Source organism: Homalodisca vitripennis, unplaced genomic scaffold (assembly GCF_021130785.1).
Source record: "Homalodisca vitripennis isolate AUS2020 unplaced genomic scaffold, UT_GWSS_2.1 ScUCBcl_2738;HRSCAF=7795, whole genome shotgun sequence".
In the NCBI taxonomy this organism is placed as follows: Eukaryota; Metazoa; Arthropoda; class Insecta; order Hemiptera; family Cicadellidae; genus Homalodisca; species Homalodisca vitripennis.
In genome coordinates, this window is record NW_025778856.1 from 16193 (window position 1) to 37632 (window position 21440).

At 32.8% G+C, this 21440-nt stretch overlaps 1 protein-coding gene across 1 annotated transcript in view; it reads right to left on the bottom strand.

The window, feature by feature from the left end:
* The window catches only part of LOC124372194, a gene marked incomplete at its 3' end in the record, with an annotated part of 52226 nt that overhangs the window by 11362 nt on the left and 19424 nt on the right, over window positions 1–21440 (bottom strand). The window contains exon 3 of the mRNA XM_046830561.1: window positions 806–840. Coding sequence (XP_046686517.1) covers window positions 806–840 — 35 coding nt within the window. The remainder of the gene's footprint in view (window positions 1–805; window positions 841–21440) is intronic.

Here is a 21440-nt window from a genome sequence, read left to right on the forward strand (position 1 = left end):
AGTTGGAAAAAGTGACACTGGTTGATGCTAAGCCTGAATATTATCCACTAGTGGAAGAAGTAAACCTGAATATGCCCTTGTGCGTGTGCCTGATGGGCAAGAGACAATAGTTTCTGCAAGGCATCTGACTTAATTCCTCACTTGGTAAGCCACATCAAATTGTTTTTTTTTTTTTTTTTACCTACAGATGAAATAAGATGATTCTGAACTTTTTAACAGGTCTGTCTGTTGAATAGTCTACAGAGGAGATTACGATGATATCATCCTGTGAGACATCAGGGAACTGGGACAACAGCCATAATCAAGAGACTCTGTATATTCCTTGAGGCCAGAGAGTCTATATAAAGAAACCTTAACTATTGTATCTAAACACTAGGGAGAAAGAATCTGCTTTACAATCATGTATTAATAATTAACCATGCGATTAAATTTCTTGTTTTGTTTCCAAGTATTGTTTTGGTTAAATGCTGACTCACTAGTTTTCTACCCATAACATAAACTATGGTAGGAAGGGTTGATTTAATGTGAATATTGAGTTTAGCTCCGGTTGATGTACACAACACTGTCATCAACTAGAACCAAGGGCATATTATATTATGATCAGTCAGCTGTTTGCCAGCTGCTACTGAGTATAGCAATTTTTGGTCCTTTTAAATGTTTAAAAAAGATAAGCAATAAAGTATTATGATAGTCTTGCTGCAAGTGATTTTTCTTGTAATTTCTCCTAAATATTGCTTCGACAAAACCACTTCTCTAATTATTAAAACAAAAGTTAATATATTTGAATATTAAAGTTAAAACTTACTCTAATCCCTTTGTGGACAAATTACATGAAGAAATCTGAAAACAAAATAAATATATATACATAAATGATCACAAACCCATATAATTCATTACTTAATTATGCAGAAACTATTAAATGTGATAAACTGGTTAAGTTCTCTGTCCCAAATCTTATCTAATAAGTTACAAGACTGGAAACAGAATGAACCAAATAATACACACTCAATGCAGTAACTGTAACAAGATACATGCAACTGATATAGTAGTTAGATCGTCTCTAAAGCGGTCAATGCAAAAACCAATAGTTTTTTTTATATTTATTTACTTATAAAATAATATTTGAACTTTAAATTCACAGTAGTTACTGCAATTTAAATGATTTCATTATTCTTTAGAAAATGTCTACTAAAAACTGTCATTCAACTTGACTAATTGTCATCTCCATGACTAAGCCCCCTTCTATAAAGTCTAGAAAATACAATCAGGACAAAATTTAAAATTGTAATAAATAAAAGGTATCCGAGGGGGTACCCAAAAAAAACAGGAATTATTTTATACAAATTATATATTATCACATTTTTTACAATACGACCTTATCTCCTTCAAAATAATCTCCATTACAACTAATACACTTGTCCCAACGGTATTTCCATTGATCAAAACATTTTTTGTAGTCATCTTTAGAAATGGCTGCAAGCTCGAGCTTCGTTTTTTTTCTTAACCTCTTCAACGCTGTCAAATCGTTGATCTTTCAAGCCTCTTTTCATGTGTGGAAATAAAAAAAAGTCGCATGGAGCGAGGTCAGGCGAGTAAGGTGCGTGGGGCAGCGGAACCATGATGTTTTTGGCTAAAAACTGCCTAACTGAGATGGCTGTGTGTGCCGGTGCGTTGTCGTGGTGGAAGAACCAGTCTCCAGTCTGCCACAAATCGGGTCTTTTCTGGCGAACACTGTTGTGCAATCTTCTTAAAATCTCCAAATAAAATGTTTGGTTGACAGTCTGACCTGGAGGAACAAACTCAGAATGAACAATGCCTTTAGCATCAAAAAAGCAAATCAACATGGTTTTGATGTTTGATTTGACTTGCCGACATTTTTTTGGACGAGGTGAAGATGGCGACTTTCCATTGGCTTGATTGTTGCTTCGTTTCTGGGTCATAACCATAGCACCATGACTCATCACCAGTAATTACCTTTTCCAGAAAATCGGGATCATTTTCGAGATGTTCTTTCAGAAGGCGGCAAGTTTCAACTCGATGTGCTTTTTGATGGTCAGTCAGAAGTCGAGGAACAAATTTGGCAGCGACCCTTTTCAGTCCTAAATCTCCTGTTAAAATTTGCTGAACCGAGCTCCAAGTTAACCCACTACTCTCTGATAGTTCCTCAATTGTCTGTCGACGGTCGGTGAGCACAAGTTCACGAATTTTCTCAACATTTTCGTCCGTTCGAGAGGTTGATGGACGTCCAGAACAAGGTTCGTCTTCAATCGACATGTTGCCATTTTTAAATCGAGCGAACCACTTGTAGGCCTGAGTTTTCCCCATAGCATCATCTTTGTAAGCTGTATTCAACATTAAAATAGTTTCTGCAGCATTTTTACCAAGTAAAAAACAAAATTTCACAGCTGCACGTTGTTCACTTAAACTTGCCATGACAAAAAACGAAACAAAAACAAAACAGGGTTAGCGAAAACAGTCACTACGAACGAACAGAATGCACTAGGACAACGGAACTGGGGTCACTGAGCTCGCAATGGGTTGCGCGACACACGCCTAGCGGCAGGAATGTGTACTACACGCTGCCGGCTGCCAGCAATACAATCCTGGTTACTTTTGGGTACTCCCTCGTAAGTAATGTAGCATTACACGTAAACAAAAATATCAATAGATATCAATTTGAGAAGAGACTGCTCATGAACATAATTAAATCAGAATTTCCTTTTGGTTTAAAACCTTGATAATTTATGGAAAAATTTTATTTTTACTCTTTGGCATTTCTGATGGACATCAGCTGTGAAGTATTTGTTGAACACGATGCCTGAAAATTAATAGAATGCCTAAGTTGTTCATAGAGGTATTTGATTATGAGTTGATTGAGTTATTAATTGCAATCGCATTGCCACAATGAAGTACAAAATCACAAGGTTAAAATTCTTCCACATGATCAACTATAATAGGCACTAAACAATAGGGGATAAGTTTTATTCAGAAAAAAATGTTATCTATTCAAACTTTGTAACTCAGTTTATGAAATCAGTAAACTTTGATGAAAATACATTGTAGATAATTAATCCCAAAAGTATAAATACTCACTTTTCCTTTATTAAAATATTGTATCTTGATTGTTTGAAACAACACTAATGCTGCAAGAAACGTGTCAATGTTACCAATACACAATGCCTTCACTCATTAGTAAGGTGTTCAGACATTCTTGTTCGTATATTTGGCACAGCTCTACCTGATCTAGTCTGAGTCCGCTTGCTCACCCAGTTGTGTGATAGGAGCCATTAACGCTAATTGAAATGTTAGCTGAGTCTGTAACCCCTATGACTGACCTCTTTAAATTATTTGAAAGGTTTATAACTACAGCACCTTTCTGAGAAGGCATGTGCTTGTATACTTACTCATCGGCCCATTTCATAGTTATATATTTCTTTTCCTTACTTACCTTAAATACATTTCTTTAGTTAATACATTTTTCATGTAGAATAGTATCTTTTCCAATATTGTACTCTTTATAAAATTATATAGCAAAAAATAAACAGTCGTGAAGTTTGATACTTCATAATATAATAGTAGTGAATACATTGATTGAAGATCGATAATTATTAGGTATTCTTAGGATATTCTCCGTCAAATCCGAAAACAACCATAAGGTGTTGTCAAAAGTTACATTTTTCAGAAATCATTCTACCATCAGACTACAGGATAAAATATTATCTGCCGAATGGCTTCGTTGTTGCAGTTAAAATCATATAACACGTAAAATGTAAAAATAAACACCTGCTAAAGTGGAAGCTTTTTACAAGATTTCCTTTAACTCTTTTTTTAATCTTCCAAGTTTTGGGATTTTCTCTTTGTTTATACACCTAATAAATCTTATATTTTAGCAAACCATTGCGAGTGTATGGTACAGTAGTCTGTAAATTCTGATTATCTCAAAGATCACACAAAAGGAACTTCTCCTTTCTTTATTTTATTGATATGTATCTCCCTGAACTGCAATATTTGATCTTTATATTCAAGATGTGAAATGTTTATATCAGCCTTGGATGTTGCAAACTAAGAAGTGATTAAATATAACTGGCTACTACTCCAAAATGTACGTAATTTACTTTTCTACGAAAGTGAGATAATGAGATAATGAGATAATGAGAGATAATGATTTATTTTCGATAAATATTTACAATTTAATCATAAATTACTCATTTGAAAATACTAAACCATCTTTAACCAGTTGCGATGGTTTAGCAATACATAAAAAACATAACTTAGAGTCTACCTTTACAAAATAAATATTGCGACGAGCTCGTGCAACATCTTAACCAACACAGTATGTACACTACCTAAATCAACAAAACAACATACAAAAAACAATAGTCAGAACATAATTAGACAAAAGCAAAGCTTCACTTCTAATAAAAAAAATATGTGACATCATAAGTAACATAACAAAATGTCGTAGCTAAGATATATAATCAAATTGAAATTAACAAAGTTCCACAAAAGAAAATACTAATAACAATAATGATTGAACTGTAATATTGTACTAAGTATCTGTAAAAGAAACAAAAATAACAAAAATAGCATAATCTTACTCAAAATATTATTTCAAACTTATTCACATTCAGCAAAATATACCAAATCAGACTATCTCAGGATATGTATCAGTATTGACGTGTCCTCAAAGTTAAAAAGCCATTGCTTTTAATTTATTTTTAAAACCTAATTTTTGATCTACACAATTTAATGTCTGCTGGTATTTCATTAAATAGTTTTGCACCTAAAAAAATAAAAGATCTTGTCATTAAGGATTTTGAAACTTTTGGTTTTCTTAATAAATTGGCTGATTTACTACGTGTGTTATGATTATGCATTATAAGCTCGGTTTCATTATTGCCACTACGAATAAAGAAAATTTGAAGAACCTTGAAGATATATAAATGTTGTAAAGGTAATATATTTTGTTGATGAAATAGATTAAAAGATGATTCTCTTTTATTTTTATGTAATATAATCCTAATATAATGATTCTGCACTGTTCTTACTTTTGTTATTAAATTCTTGAAAGTTCCTCCCCAACAATGAATGCCATATTGTAATTTAGAGTTTATGAGAGCGAAATAGAGTATCTTTAAAAGCCTTTGGTCACATATATTCCTCAAAAAATAAAATTTTCGAATGCTCCCTTTTAATCCTCTTGTTAGCTCCTCAATGTGATCCTTCCAAGATAATTCCCTGTCTATTATAACCCCCAAATATTTGAAGGATCCCACATTTTCTATGGCTAGACAATTACAATTTGGCTCACTTTGACAATTTAATGAATGATACTTAAATTGGATCTCTTCAAATAAGGGCCTATTCATTTTAAAATTTAAAACTTTTGTTTTTTGAAACATTGACACACATTTTATTTTCTAAACACCAACTATTCAAGAAGGAGAGTGTTTCATTTACACTGTTACATAATCTCTGGCTATCTATATTCCAAAACAAAAAAGCAACATCATCAGCGAACGCGGTTACCCTTCCTTCGAATTGGACTTCTAAAAGATCATTAATAAAAATTAAAAACAAAGTAGCTGATAAAACGGATCCTTGCGGTACACCTTTTTTTATAATTCCCGGTTTACTTAAGCATCCCCTACACTTGACAATTTGTTCGCGTTCGGTCAAAAATTGCCTAAACCAGTTCAATGCATTTCCTCTAATTCCTATATTTTCCATTTTAGCCAGTAAACATGCATGATCAACCAAATCGAAGGCCTTACGAAAGTCTACAAAAACAGCTGTACATTTGTTTTTCTCGTTTATTTTTGTATAAACAATCTCCAAAAAACGCGGACAACGCATGCTCCGTACTTTTACCTTCCAAAAATCCATATTGATTTTTACTGAAAAAATTAAAACTGCTGAAAAAGTTTAATAACCTTGACTTCATTGCCTTCTCAAATATTTTAGAAAACACAGAAAGCAAACTTATTGGTCTAAGATTATCCAGTTTAATTGCGTTAGATTTTTTAGGAATCGGAACTACGATACTTTTTTCAGACAATTTGGAAACACCCCTGTATGGAAACTACAATTTATTATATGTTCAAGCAGAAGAGCAAAAATATCCTTACAACTTTTTACTAGATTGATAGTTACATTATCAAAACCACTAGAGCGTTTATTTTTCAAATTACTGATGATAGTTTTTAATTCTTCGCGATCAACAGGAGTTAAAAAGAATGAACGTTGCTGTGCACTTGGCACTTTCCCAGTGTTTATTAGTTGGCTAGTGCCGCTTGCCGTCGCTGTAGTTGCCGCCGCGCCACCTGTGTTGTCAACAATCAGCTGTTCGTGAACGTCAATTAAGTATTTGTTTATCGTGTCACAGATGGCTTGCGGTTCTTCAATAATCGATCCGTCATTTAAAGTTAACCTCTCAATGTCAGTTTTCTTTTTACATCCAGTGATATTATTGATTATTTTCCATTGTTCAGCCGAATTTCCATTATATTTAGTAAGTAAATTGTTGTAATACTCGTGTTTGGTATTGTCTATTAAACTTCTTAAATTAAGAGAAAATCTATTAAAGTAGCTTTTGAAATGCATGTCATAGGGCCTATTTGACATTATCCTGTATAACCTATTTCGTTTTTTAATTTTGTCTAGTATATATTTATTTATCCAAGGGCTTTTGGCTTTTGCTTTACTCTCTCTGCGTGATATAACTTTACTTTCTGTACCTACCTCTATTGCTTTATTAACAATACTGTAAAATTTATCCATACACAGATTAACATCCTGTGAGTTAATTACCTCATCCCAATGTGAGCTTTCTAAATATCTTTTAACCGTTTTGATATTTAAAAAATTTGATTTCATCGTGGGATCAAAGTCCTTTTTACGACGGTTTATTACTAAAATTGACTGCTACTAAACAATGATCTGATATACCTAAATTACAAATTTCAATTTTAAAAGAGTTCAAATACCTAAACCTAATAAACACATGATCTATGCACGTTTCTGTATCTTTACCCATCCTAGTTGGCTGTTTAACTAAACATGAAAGACCATAATTACTCATTAAGGTCAAGTAGTTTTTTGAATAACAATTATCTTTTAAAATGTCAATGTTACCATCGGCTAAATACAATAAATTACCTTCTAAGGAACTCAATATAACCTCTAATTCCTCTAAAAAGTTTTTAATTGAGTAATCATGAAGTCTATATAAAGAAACCAAAGTATATTTGATATTATTCAGCTTAAAATTCAAAATTACAGAGTCAGCATTTTTCATATCACTATGAATGCTATTACATATGATATTATCTGAAACATAAACCATCACTCCACCCGAAGCATAATTGTCATTACAAGTCGCATACAAATTATATCCATCTAAATTATAGAGTCCTACTTCCTCTGACTTAATCCATATCTCACTGAAAATTATAAAGTCAAATTTTTTATTACAACTATTAATTTGTGTTTGTAAAAAGTTAAATTTATTTCTTATGGATCTAACATTTAAATGAACAAAAGTAAAACCTTCAATACTAGTGTCTGGAAAAACATTATCTAGAGTATAAGAGACTGGCCAAATGACTTCTTCCTCATCATCCAAATTCATTTGTTGTTAACTATTACTGATTAATAAATGTGCCTTAAATATTTTAAAATTCATTAGAAACATATTTTTTAATTAAAAATAATACTGTAGAAATAAATACAAATACCTTAGGAACATAAGTAGGTGAATAGACTTATTTTATTTTACACAAGTCCTGTTCGCAGTCGATTCGGATACACCTTTGGCCATCCTCGCTTCTCATAAATATCTTGCCGTCATTGCACCAGACATACTTATAGTTAATTTCCTTTGCTTTCATCTTTGCCAGTCTGAGTAGGTTCTTGGTTTCCGGGGTCAGATGATCGTTCACGTAGACGATGTTGTTCGGGAACGCTGGGTTTATGTCTTTAGCACTTAACTTTTTGTTTTTCTTGTAGGCTGCAATGCACGTATTCTTAAGCCTCCGGTCCCTAAGCTGGACGAGTGTTGTGTAACATATTTTTCAAATGTTAAATTAGATAACTAAAAAATAGTACAAGATTTGTCTAATCAATTTTGAAATAGAAAAAAGTTTTGAAATTTATTTGTTTCAATAGAAACATGTTGTTTTTTAAATGCACATACATGATTCTGATGTTTTCCAAGAACAATTAAGTCGACAGATATGAAAACTATTTTATAATTTTCCCTTTGCAACTGAAAGTGGTTAAATACCATACCATACTGAGAATATTTTGTTGTTTAAGAGTAATTTGTTCATTAAAGGAGAACATTTTTTTTTGTTTTCTTCTAACATTAGTTTTAAAGTGACATACATGCTTTTTAAACCTTTGTGGTATGCTGAATAATTGATTTTTCCAAGTAAACAAAAACTTTATTCCCAAACAAAAGGAATTCTTTGGGTTAGCAACGTTGTTATGAATTGTACCACCAGTTTTAGAGTATTCCTTTATGATTGAATAAAACTTGATACAGTTATGATTAATTGATAAAAGTTAAGCAACAATTGACGTATGGTTTAACTGTCACACTAAAAATTATAATGAATACAATTTTGTTGTATAATTTATTGTAACCACCCACAGTTGGAACATTGAATTGTGTGATCACTATGTTCATCATTTATTTTTTATACAGCAAAAGGGACCGTAGCCTACAGTTAAAAACGGATTAAATTCATTACCCTGTAAGATAAAGTAAGTTATCTAATGATGCTGCTTTCTTAACAACAGTTTTGTACAATTACATAGATTTGCACATCAAATCAGTATTACATAGCATAAACACAGTAATCTGTGGTATAGTGGTAGCACACTCACCCGGCACGTGAGATCCGGGTTTGAGTCCCGGTGGAGCAAGTACTTTTTGTCATTCAATGTTTATTGAATATAAATTCGGCTATTGCCATTTATACAAGTTTCACGAACGTATATCTATATGTCTTACTGAAAGATATTACACATGCATTGTGATCATATGCACAAGGCATTGGCATTGTTCTTACAGATTATTTTTTTGCGTTAATTTCCCATAACTTTTTGCTAGAAATGTTGTAACGATGTTTTTCTTTGTGCCACTCTGTTTCTTTTAAATTGACCTTTAAAAGGACATGTCACAGGATAGAGGTTGCAATTTGAAAATTTAAAGTTACCCCTTTCTACCCCCCCCACCCCCTTAAAAAGAGGAAACATTTTTATTCTCCCAAAAAATCCATGAAAGTATTTTAATAAATATGGTGAAGGATGTACATGGATATCTCAATCCGTATGGAATACACGACTTAATTTACACCCACAATATATAAATAAATAAATATATATAATTTCAATAAACATTGAATCACAAAAAGTACTTGCTCCGCCTGGACTCGAACCCGGATCTCTCACTTGCCGGGTGAATGTGCTACCATTACACCACAGAGCCCTTACTTTTTACAATTCATTTATTTTGTATTTGGCCGTTTCCTTCACATATGTGTTTAAATAACCAAACTAACATATGATCGGAAGACCAAATACCTGTCAAATGAACTTTTATATTCATTAATTTTGTATAGTGGTATATGTATATATACATAAACACTAACTACAGTTTTCATAGAATAAAATAAAAGTGTAAATATATATTGAACAATATGATTTCACATGTCACATTATGCGTCATAATAAAAGAACGTGATATATTAGTGTTTTATTACAACGTCAACACGTGCACCAAACAATAAACAACCCAAACTGACTTGGAGTTTTTGCATAGGATGATGCAACATCCTATAAATTGGTTGCTTTTGAAACAGCTGTGTCACAATGATTGCTGATCAATAACGATTGCAAAGGTAATGAAATGATATTAAGAAATCATAGGTCTTCATTTGGTATAAATTACATTGCTGAAAATGTTTTATATCATACATATAAATAAAATAAGATTAGTCTGTTTTTCCAACTACTGAAACTTTTGTTTGTTTGTGGTTATTCAAACAAAGACGTAACTTTAAAAATCTGTTGTATTAAAACTATAACCCGTACATAAAACCATTCAATATAGTTGCTCCAAAATTGAAACTTTTCAGTGATGCTACTCTGAAGTTTCTAAAAATAAATAACTCTTATGGAATTTTTCAAAATTAGTGAATTTCGTCAATGTAACTACGGTAAATCTTGACTTTTAAAAAAAACTATTCTGGTTTTTTTTAACTATTGTAGCCAAATAAAGAATGGTCACTTAAGTTTTATATATACGAAAATGATAGTTCAGAATCTTGTCTTTTCATTGATATGTGCTATGTTAGAGTGTAACGTAGCCTTCAGAAATCCAATGATAGCAACTTCTAGAATAAGAGTTCATACGTCTTTGGTTCAAAGTGACCAAGAGTACAGATAGACGACTTTAACTCTGTGTGTGGCTCTGAGAGAGGTGGAAGGAGTGGGAAAGTAGCTAAAAGCTCTCTTGTTTATGGGCCGGTGTCATAGCTAACATCAAACTTGCGATATGTGCATCGCAAGTCTGATGTCATTGAACCAATGTTTACACATGACAGATATTAGTAATGACACTAGTTGTAGTAGCATGAGGATCAAAATTACTAACTTGTAAGGAAGGGAATGTACAAATAAAAAGTAACCATTTTCATTTATTTTGAATGAAAAATAAGAGGAATTAGGCTCAACTAACATTTTTGAACATATGAAGTGACAGTGGAATTTTACTTAATTTTGTGAAGTTAAAATACTAAAATAATTCTAGACATGATGTTAAATTAGGTAGAAGTGTCCATTACAGAAAGCCATATTGAGCATAAATGGTGAAGCTTGAACCAATCACGAGGAGAAAGCTCTGCCCTTCAACTCGCCTGTACAAACAACAGCTGACTATTGACAGTTTCAGTTTAACATCTGTTAACTGAAGGATATCTCTCCACAACAAGATCGAAATATCGCATAAAAGGTATAAGCAATGTTTCGATGCGTTGTGAACTGGGAGACTTTGGTGTTGGTAATACGCTCTCTGTTTTATAGAAACATAACATAACTTATCACTGAAATTTTAATCATACCTTGTGAAGTACTTACATTAATATTACATAAAAATCCAAATGTATGGTAGATAAAGTTTTTTTTTTGCTTCACAATAGAGTTTAAATTGACTTATTTTGTTGTTTTATTTATTTCTTACAATTATTATTCTAATTAACAAGTTACTTCAAATCATATCACTCTTTATTTTCAAATGTACAATAATTACAATTCCGAACATACAATACTGAAAATACCGCCACATGAGCCGAAGCCTGTGTGTGGCGGCGAGATCTTATTTAAAATAATGTTAATAGGACAGACATTTGTTTAATATATCCATACAGTAAACACAATTCAGCCCTCACATCAAGTCTTACAAAATGAAATATTATTTACGAAGAAAAAGAAAGAAAGAAAAAATAAATATCTAAGCAATCGGTTGAACATGTTATATATGCTGATAGTACAGCAAAGCGACTGGAAGTAGTTAAAGTAAAATGTAGTTATTAACGGTAAGTGGGAGTGAGGAGAGATTCAGCGTTATCAGAGCCGACCATCCGCAACCAGGTAGTAATCAGTCGTTTGAACAGACCGGTTGGTTCGGCCCTCAGGTCCCTTATAACTGGAGGCAAGCACCTGTACAATGTATTTGATACATATTATGCATTCATCAGGTTTAGTAACTTCAATGATAGGGACCTGCACGCCACCCCCCACAGCGGCCTTGGTCGAGTAGCTGTGAGTGGTTCGACTAAGTACCGCCTCCCTGTGCCTATAGATGTGGACCATTACATTCCTGATATACGAGGGGGTACCCAAAAAAAACTGGAATTATTTTATAAAAATTATATATTATCAAATTTTTTACAATACGACCTTATCTCCTTCAAAATAATCTCCATTACAAATAATACACTTGCCCCAACGGTATTTCCATTGATCAAAAACATTTTTTGTAGTCATCTTTAGAAATGGCTGCAAGCTCGAGCTTCGTTTTTTTCTTAACCTCTTCAATGCTGTCAAATCGTTGACCTTTCAAGCCTCTTTTCATGTGTGGAAATAAAAAAAAGTCGCATGGAGCGAGGTAAGGCGAGTAAGGTGCGTGGGGCAGCGGAACCATGCCGTTTTTGGCTGTGTGTGCCGGTGCGTTGTCGTGGTGGAAGAACCAGTCTCCAGTCTGCCACAAATCGGGTCTTTTCTGGCGAACACTGTTGCGCAATCTTCTTAAAATCTCCAAATAAAATGTTTGGTTGACAGTCTGACCTGGAGGAACAAACTCAGAATGAACAATGCCTTTAGCATCAAAAAAGCAAATCAACATGGTTTTTAATGTTTGATTTGACTTGCCGACATTTTTTGGACGAGGTGAAGATGGCGACTTCCATTGGCTTGACTGTTGCTTCGTTTCTGGGTCATAACCATAGCACCATGACTCATCACCAGTAATTACCTTTTCCAGAAAATCGGGATCATTTTCGAGATGTTCTTTCAGAAGGCGGCAAGTTTCAACTCGATGTGCCTTTTGATGGTCAGTCAGAAGTCGAGGAACAAATTTGGCAGCAACCCTTTTCAGTCCTAAATCTCCTGTTAAAATTTGCTGAACCGAGCTCCAAGTTAACCCACTACTCTCTGATAGTTCCTCAATTGTCTGTCGACGGTCGGTGAGCACAAGTTCACGAATTTTCTCAACATTTTCGTCCGTTCGAGAGGTTGATGGACGTCCAGAACGAGGTTTGTCTTCAATCGACATGTCGCCATTTTTAAATCGAGCGAACCACTCGTAGACCTGAGTTTTCCCCATAGCATCATCTTTGTAAGCTGTATTCAACATTAAAATAGTTTCTGCAGCATTTTTTACCAAGTAAAAAACAAAATTTCACAGCTGCACGTTGTTCACTTAAACTTGCCATGACAAAAAACGAAACAAGAACAAAACAGGGTTAGCAAAAACAGTCACTACGAACGAACAGAATGCATTAGGACAACGGAACTGGGGTCACTGAGCTGGCAATGGGTTGCGCGACACACGCCTAGCAGCAGGAATGTGTACTACACGCTGCCGGCTGCCAGCAATACAATTCCGGTTACTTTTGGGTACCCCCTCGTATAACTGATGGATCGTGAGAACCATCACAAGTAGTATTTAAGACATCATACTTCACATAAAGCAGCAATGGTGGGAAGGGCTAATTCAATATGAATGTTGAATTTAACTCCAGTTCACCTTCCTCTTACGTGAGGCATCTGAAATCTGATGCTTTTTCAGACTTAACTCATGAAATCTGGAGTCATGTTCGTCTGAAGGGATCCAAATAGTTGGTGAAGAGGAACGAAGACGCTCAAAACGACTCCCCCCACATCATTTTGACATCAGAGACACCCAGACTACAAAAAGTAATGCAATCTAGGTGAAGAGGTATTCTCATTGTCTCATCAAGTGCACAATGGAGTGCGCTCAATTAGATCTCTTCAGATGAACATGACTCCAGATTTCAGGAGTCAAGTCTGCAACAGCATCATATTTCAGATGCTGCTCATAAGAGGAAGGTGAACTGGAGCTAAATTCAATTATCATACTTATTACGACTCACAATGGCTGACAGGTAAAAGTTGGACAGAATATCATCAAAGTGAAAGCAGAATGAAGCAATCTATGAATGAAGAGCTTGTTTTTTGTCACATGCATATACAATAATCTTTTTTTACATTTGTTAGGAACTGTAGTAGCATCACATTACTTACGATTAATACCACAAAAAATGAATTAACTGAAATCAGGATAAATAAAACACTAGCAGTTACCTGTGGCTTTGCACGCAAATTTCATTTTGTAAAACAGGGATACCATTAGCATATTCTTTTTACATGGGATTCCAAACAATCCTAAGACAAGTGTTAGTCACTGAAAGATATTCCAATGTCTTGATCCATTTTAGATTTAAGTTTAAAAATCGGGCACTGAAGTCAGAGAGTGAATCTGTTTTTTTGAACGCTGAAATTTCTCGAATTTCCCTACATTTCACAATATTTTACTGAATAGCTCCAATTATTTCAGTAACAATTGAACTATACGTCAGTGTGGAGACATCCTATGTCTAAAGGGTGACTAAAACTAAAGTCCCTAGCTTTTCAATTAACACACTTATAGTGTAATAAATTATGGAATTTTTTGTAGCTGATTAAAATCCCAATAAAAAACCCAGACAAAGAAAAGCATCTGCACGTAACACATAATTTATAAAGTGTAACTGATTTTGATCAGCTGTTTAAATGTGTATAAATAATTATACCTTTTATTCTTGACTTTAACAGGTGACTATCATTAGGTGACATTCACTAATAACACAAAGTTAATAAACGTAATTTATAATGGCGTGTCGAATTTTCAAGACCAGTGGAGTGTAGCCTGGAGGAATGTTTGAAATAAGTTTATAGGCTTATATGTTAACCAAAGTCCCTAAGAATGTAGATGTCAATTTCAATACAATCAGTCCAGTCGTTTTTAAGAGATTGAGTAAAACACACACACACACACACACACACACACACACACACACACACACACACACACACACACACACACAGACACCACAAAATGTATATATAATAGTATAGTTGACTAAATTATAGAATTTAGTCAACTTCAATGCCTTTTTTCCTTAATTATTTTTCCATTGTATACCTTGACTAACAAAAGTAAAAGGACACCATCAAAATACTAATACATAGACTCTAATCCTTAAACACTTGCTAAATCTAATTATTATGTTATGCTATTGCCATATTATATACCCATGAAAAACAATTTGTTTTTATGTAAATTATACCTCTCTATTGTTAATAGAGAGGATTCCACAGAATTTTTTAGAATGTAAAAATGTAAAAACAAAAAAATTGTATAAAAAATATAAAACTCTAAAACGGATTAAGCTATACAAATGGTTTTAGGCATATGAATAATAGGCCTTCAGAAATTTTAGCTGGTCATAGAAAAAATGTTAAAAAATTGTGATAAGGTTGTAACAAGGTAAAATTTTATTTTTTTTAATTTTCCACTTAAAACATTCCAAGTATTATAATGTACTTAGTTTCATAATTGAATTCATAATAGTATAGTGTATAAAAACTTTAGTCATGTAGATCTCGATTGCATATACAACTAACTTCAGTGACAGCTTTTGTCACTATTTGTTCTATAAACAGCTGTCAAATCTTACTTTACAAAGTTTTTAAGTTAAGTGGAAAATTACCAAACAAAAACAAAATTTTACCTTGTGACAGAGTTGTCAAATTTTTATTGATACCAGCTAATCATTCATTTCCTTAAACATTCCTATTAACTAATAAATAGACTATTCATGTGCCTCAAACTATTTGTCTAGTTTTATCTGTTCTAGAACTGTAAATTTTTGTATACTAATTTTTATGTTTTATTAAGCCATTTTTACAAATATAAAAACTTCTGTGGAATCTGCTGCATTAAAGATAGAAAGATCTAATAAGAGTCAAAAAGTGTTGTTTGTCACAAGTTATATAATATCATTTAATTAAATTTAGCAAATGTTTAAGTACTAGAGTATCTGTATTAGTAGTTTGCTAGTGTCTTTAAACTTTTGATTGACACTGTAAAATGGATTAGCCAATTAACACTTCTTCACTTTTCTATATTCTTAATTTAGAGATCCTCTGGTTAGTAGTTCTCTAATTTAGCTCCCATAAACAAGGATCTCTCCTCGTATAGAGTACAGTGATGTGTATGTCTCGTGATATAGGCATGAATGTACAATCTCTAGAGACTCCTCTGTCATGGACATAGGTGACTGTCTCCGACACATGCAACGAAATTAATGTCAAAAGTGAGAGGTTGACAAAAGCTAGACGCCAATTATCCCTTAGTTGGAAGCTGGTCGCTGCTCTAATTTCCTTTTTCAGGATCACCAGAATGTGCTTGTGCTGTAGGTTGGCTTCAAATAAGCTCTCTTAGCTGTCACAATGTCACTATTAAAAAAACATTCTTTTAATCACATTAAAGATGGAGCTCAAGACCTCAAAGTAAAAAGCCCATTTCAGGTTTTATCAGTTGTTATCCCCAAGTAATTTGTCTCCGTGGCAGTCACAACATTGGTATTGGAACTAATTGACTTCTTTCTGCTTATTTTAGCATTATTTACCTCAAGACTAATTATGTGGCGTTACTGCACAGCCATGTTTACTGCAAAGTATAAGATGTTATTTCCAATTTAACAGGACATTTTTAGCCGTAATGAGAACAATACAATTTAGATACACAGTGGTGTGGCATACTCTTCAAGGTATTTAGGTGGATCATTAGTCAAGGGCAACGCATCCATTAACCAAAATAGGTGGACCTCTAGGACAGCAGTTCAAGAAGTGGCAAAAAGGGGAAAAATTACAAAGATTCGTATAAATTACTTTAGTTTTTACAAAATCAAAGGAGTTAGATAAAACTGGCTTGTGTTACTTTGAAACTTAACTTTAATCATGACCAAGCTGTACCTGATGTTGGTATGTTAACACTGGGTGGAAAACAAGTAAACTTACCAAAGTACAAAAATAACGTATTTAGCTACCCTGTATGTGTCAGTGACTACAATGTCAGTGTTGTGTGTGCCTGTGCGTTAACACTGTGGTTGGATGCTACAATCAAACCTCTGTTGGAAGATTGTATCACAGTCCAGAAGCTGAAAGCCAAATTACTTTGTATAAGTACATAACCTGGTCTTCCTTGAAATCGATAGATAACCATTAGCCATCTTAATTTTGGTGGAGATCAAAATGGACGGGTATCAAAAGGGTTAAAAATATAAAATGATAATTTTTTCACAAACTATTTTACTTAGCTGGGCAAATGAAGATGCTAAAGACATTAAATGAAATTAACTCTGTAGGGTGCCGGAATAGAAAACACACTAACAAAAACATCTTACACTTAAATACTGTAGATCAGTATCGGCTGATCCCCCCATACACACTCTTAGAGTGGTAACTCTCAGTATCTTTATCTAGTTGTTTGTCGGTGATATTTGTTTATGTGTCTGACAATCACTTTTAATTGTATGAAAAAATATAATCGGAGAAAAAAAATGTGTTTCCTATCTTAACCCTTTCAGTACTCCCCGCCAGAAATATTGTGGCTGATGGTCCCTTTCATTATTGAAAAATTGTTCTCTGTTTATCAAGAAAATCCATGATATGTGCTTATACAGTGCACATTGATCCTTGGCTCCTGGGCCTTTAGGCTGGGCATATTTTTTGCAAATGAAGATGTTAAAGACATTGAATGAAATGAACTCTGTAGGGTGCTGGAATAGAAAACTGCTGCAGACGCACTAGTGCGCCATGTAGAATCAGAACCACTCAGTATGGAGCTGCAGTGAAGGTGTTAAAAGTACAGAACCTAAAATAGGACTTTGTTGAACGTCTCTTAGGTGATCAGGTACTTTTTTTGAAAAATTTCATTGTTTTGGATACGTTCATCACATTGCCTGTTATCATGGTAGCATTTAAGCCAACTGCTGTATTATGTATACCAAGCTGCTCAATGAATAAATATTAATAAATATGTACGATTGATCAGTTTTTTTATTTAAGCAGATCTTGGCCCAAAATGTCCAAACGCTTTGATGAAATCTACAGAATATCCATAAATTACTCTAAACTTCACTATTGGATTTGTCAGGTCAAGATGAGTAAGAAATGTCACACATTATAAGCCTATCTTGGTTACTTTACCATCTGTCTGTGTTTTTTATCAACAAAATTATAAATTTACAAAGAATAACGGTATAAAATTCAAAATTTGGAAAATATTTAGTCTAATTAAAGTTGTTTTAGAAAAATATCACAAAGTTTCAAACTGGCAACCATACAAAATTTTCACACTGTAAAAGCTCAAAAATGGGAGATTTTATAAAAAATCTATACGAAGGGATGGAAAGGTTCTTAAACAATTGGTTACAGATATGATCGGCTTCATTCTTTGATGGTGACATTAAAAAACTTCTGATTCAGTGGAGAAATTGTGTCAATTAAATAGGAGATTTGTAGAGAAACAAGGTATACTCAATATTTTATTTTATTTACACAACCAATGTTCTAAAACAAGTCTGGTCAATATGTGACTAACCCTTGTATAATACAAAAGATAAAGATACATGTGAGCACAGGAAATACTGTATGCACCTAGGGAATCCGTGTTTTAATTTCCAAGTAATATATATCATATGATATGACCCTGTCACACTTTTACTTTTAACATTACCACCTAAGATACAAAACATGCATTGATACAAATTTATTCATACCATCGTACAGTTTAACATAACCGAAACAAAGCTTTGGCTTGGTACGCATTTTATGTTTATCTGTCTACAAAAAATTCTTCACTCACATTTTGAACTGGTACTGATTTCAACTTACCTTCCTTCACAAAATCCATTTCATAATAATGCTGCCAAAAAGAAAAGAAAACTATATGTAAGTTAATCCATACCAAATTCAATATGGCATCAGTAATAAAGCATATTTTATGAATATCATCTGTCATTTTGTACAAAAAAAAATATCCTAGCCATATACAAAAGAAATCTAGATACATCCGTATCTTATATCAATCTATGACATAAAAAATCCTAATGCATTACAAATATTTATTGTTAATTACAGCTTTTAAGATGTATCATATTACTCACGATAGGAAGTAATACACATGAGTCTGTAATCATCAACCTATTATTCAATCTGCAATTATTCAATAAATTACACCCATAATTTAAGATGCGAAATTGTCTTACTTTTGTAGCATTTTTAGTACATAATTCTGTGCATATTGTAAGCCTTATGAATGAAGTTCTAATGATTGATTGAATCTTATGTGTCATAGTCAGTTGATATACAGTACTTTTGAGGACAGTGGGTGGATTGAATAACTTTTGAGTACCCTTTTAATTTTAATTTCTTGCAAGTGCCCACTAAGTTTTTGTTGAACAAAACACACAGATTCGCCTTGAATTATTGGTGGTCTCTCCTGTTATCAGTTTGGTAATTATTTGCGATTCTCCAGTTCCTAGGCGATTAAAGTTGAGAACCTACTCGCACAATGAAGAGCGAGTGTATAAAGTAGCACTCACCACCGCCCAACAGTAACACTTAAAAAAGTTGTTGTAACTGAATCTATGACAGTACGTAGGCGTGAATTGTACAAATAAGATTACCATGTTTGCATCAATTCGAGAGGCAAAATTTAGATTTCTTTGATCAAGTTTTAGAAAGACGTTGTGGAACTATTTCGAAAGAATCCCAATTGAAAACATTCCTTCATTATCTTGCACACCAAGAATTTTACATGGTTGTGGAAGAAGATTTTAGTGTCTACACGTCAACGGACTGCAACACAAGTAATAGATGCTATTCTGAAGAGAAGCAATTTGTGGATTAAATTTCCACCTACTGTGGAGGAACAACTAGAGGAGAAAGAAAAGAGGCACAAAATATACCAATTTCTATCAGCAATTAAAGGCATAGATTACATTGACATTCCAATTATTAAGCCATTTGCTCATGGTGATGAGAATGTAAATCAAATAAAGTTTGCCAGCATCAATGTTCAAGCAACCTATAATTCTGTCAAAGAGTTCACAAGTGTTGATGCCTCTAGATTTAGATACACTGATATCTACAATACTAAAGCAGGTAAGCAATAATAGCTGACAATTTTAAAATTTAAAACAGTTAATTTTTAAATACAAAGTATGTAAAAAGGCATTTTATGAAGGATGATTAAAAAAAATAATGTTAATTTGTTACTCTATGGGTAACCAAACTCTTGACTGATAAACTCAATACATAAAGAATGGAACAAGCTTTTAAGTTTCTAATCTGGTACCATGAAAACAGTGATAAAATTTTCAAGCAATATAGTCACTGGGTTTTTATGTCAAGGTCAAACAATTAAGCCTATCAATGGAGTGGGGTCACACCTGGTTGCCGTGAGCGATCGGTTATAGGTGAATAGGCAGTAGCATTTTATTCGCTTGTTATTGAAAAGCTTGTACCTATATAACATAAATGCTTGAATGTAAATGTTATATATGTTAGAAACAGTTTAAGAGTTGCTCTTTTAAAGGAATACCAAACATGCAGGTTTTTAAACCTAATACATATCTACCAAAATATTGATTGAAACTATTTGTTTAAAGAGGAATTTTACCTAACTTGTAAGTATCTTGATGCATTGACATGGATACTTAATTGATTTAAGTTAGGTTAAGTAACCTTTTAAGTTGACTTTGTTATACATGTGAACATGTTTACAACAAATAAATATTTGATTTGATTTGATTTGATTTGATCAAAATAACTTTGGAAATACTAATAAAAATGTAAACTTTGAAATAGAAAAATGGTTACTAAGAGTTATTCTTTAGGGATACGACATATACAACAAACTTTTTTGTAGGCCTTTTTTCTGTAGCACATTATTTTGTTAAAAATCTTAAGGTTTAATCAGTATTAACAATGAAAGCACTCAAAAGTATCAATGTTCGCATTATAAACTGTTATCTACGTTCTATGATTAAAATATTTATGTATCATAACTAGGAACCTGCCCAAGTTTATAACAAAGCCGACAGTGAAAACCTTATCAAAATCCGTTGAGTAGTTTAGAAAATATCGATGCACAAACAGACCAACACAAAAAGCTACTTTAATTTATCTATGTATTGATAGTCAAATCACTTTATACCATAATATGTAAAAGGTATAAGGCATAACGTCACTACAATAAAACTAAATACCAATATTAATTTTAAAATATAAACAAAAAACATGGTAACATTAGTTCATTTACATGATAATAACTTGATAATGGGTGAAGTTAACTATATATGTTTTCTGGAACTGTTTAGTAGAGAATGATTAGTAAATAATATATAGATACTATATTTTACTAAAAAATAATATCTTATTGTTATTGAATGTAAGTTTTATAAAAGTCTGACCGATCAGACATTTGTATTTTATGTACAAACGTCCACAGATTGGATATTGCTCTGCACACAGTTAAATAGCCTATAAATATAATTTATTTTACTACTGGTAATAAGTAAATTTATTATTATTTTTAAAATGATTAAAATGTAAGTTTATTACTAATAAAAACTGTTAATTGGAATTTCTAGTACAGGTAATTTATTAATATTTAAAGATGTTATTGTACATTAAACTTACAAATTTGCTCTAAATGTATAAAACAAAAGTTATTGCTGTTATTTCTCATTTCATAATTTTGAACAGGAGCACTTTCTTAATCTTCCTGCTACTTTTTCAGT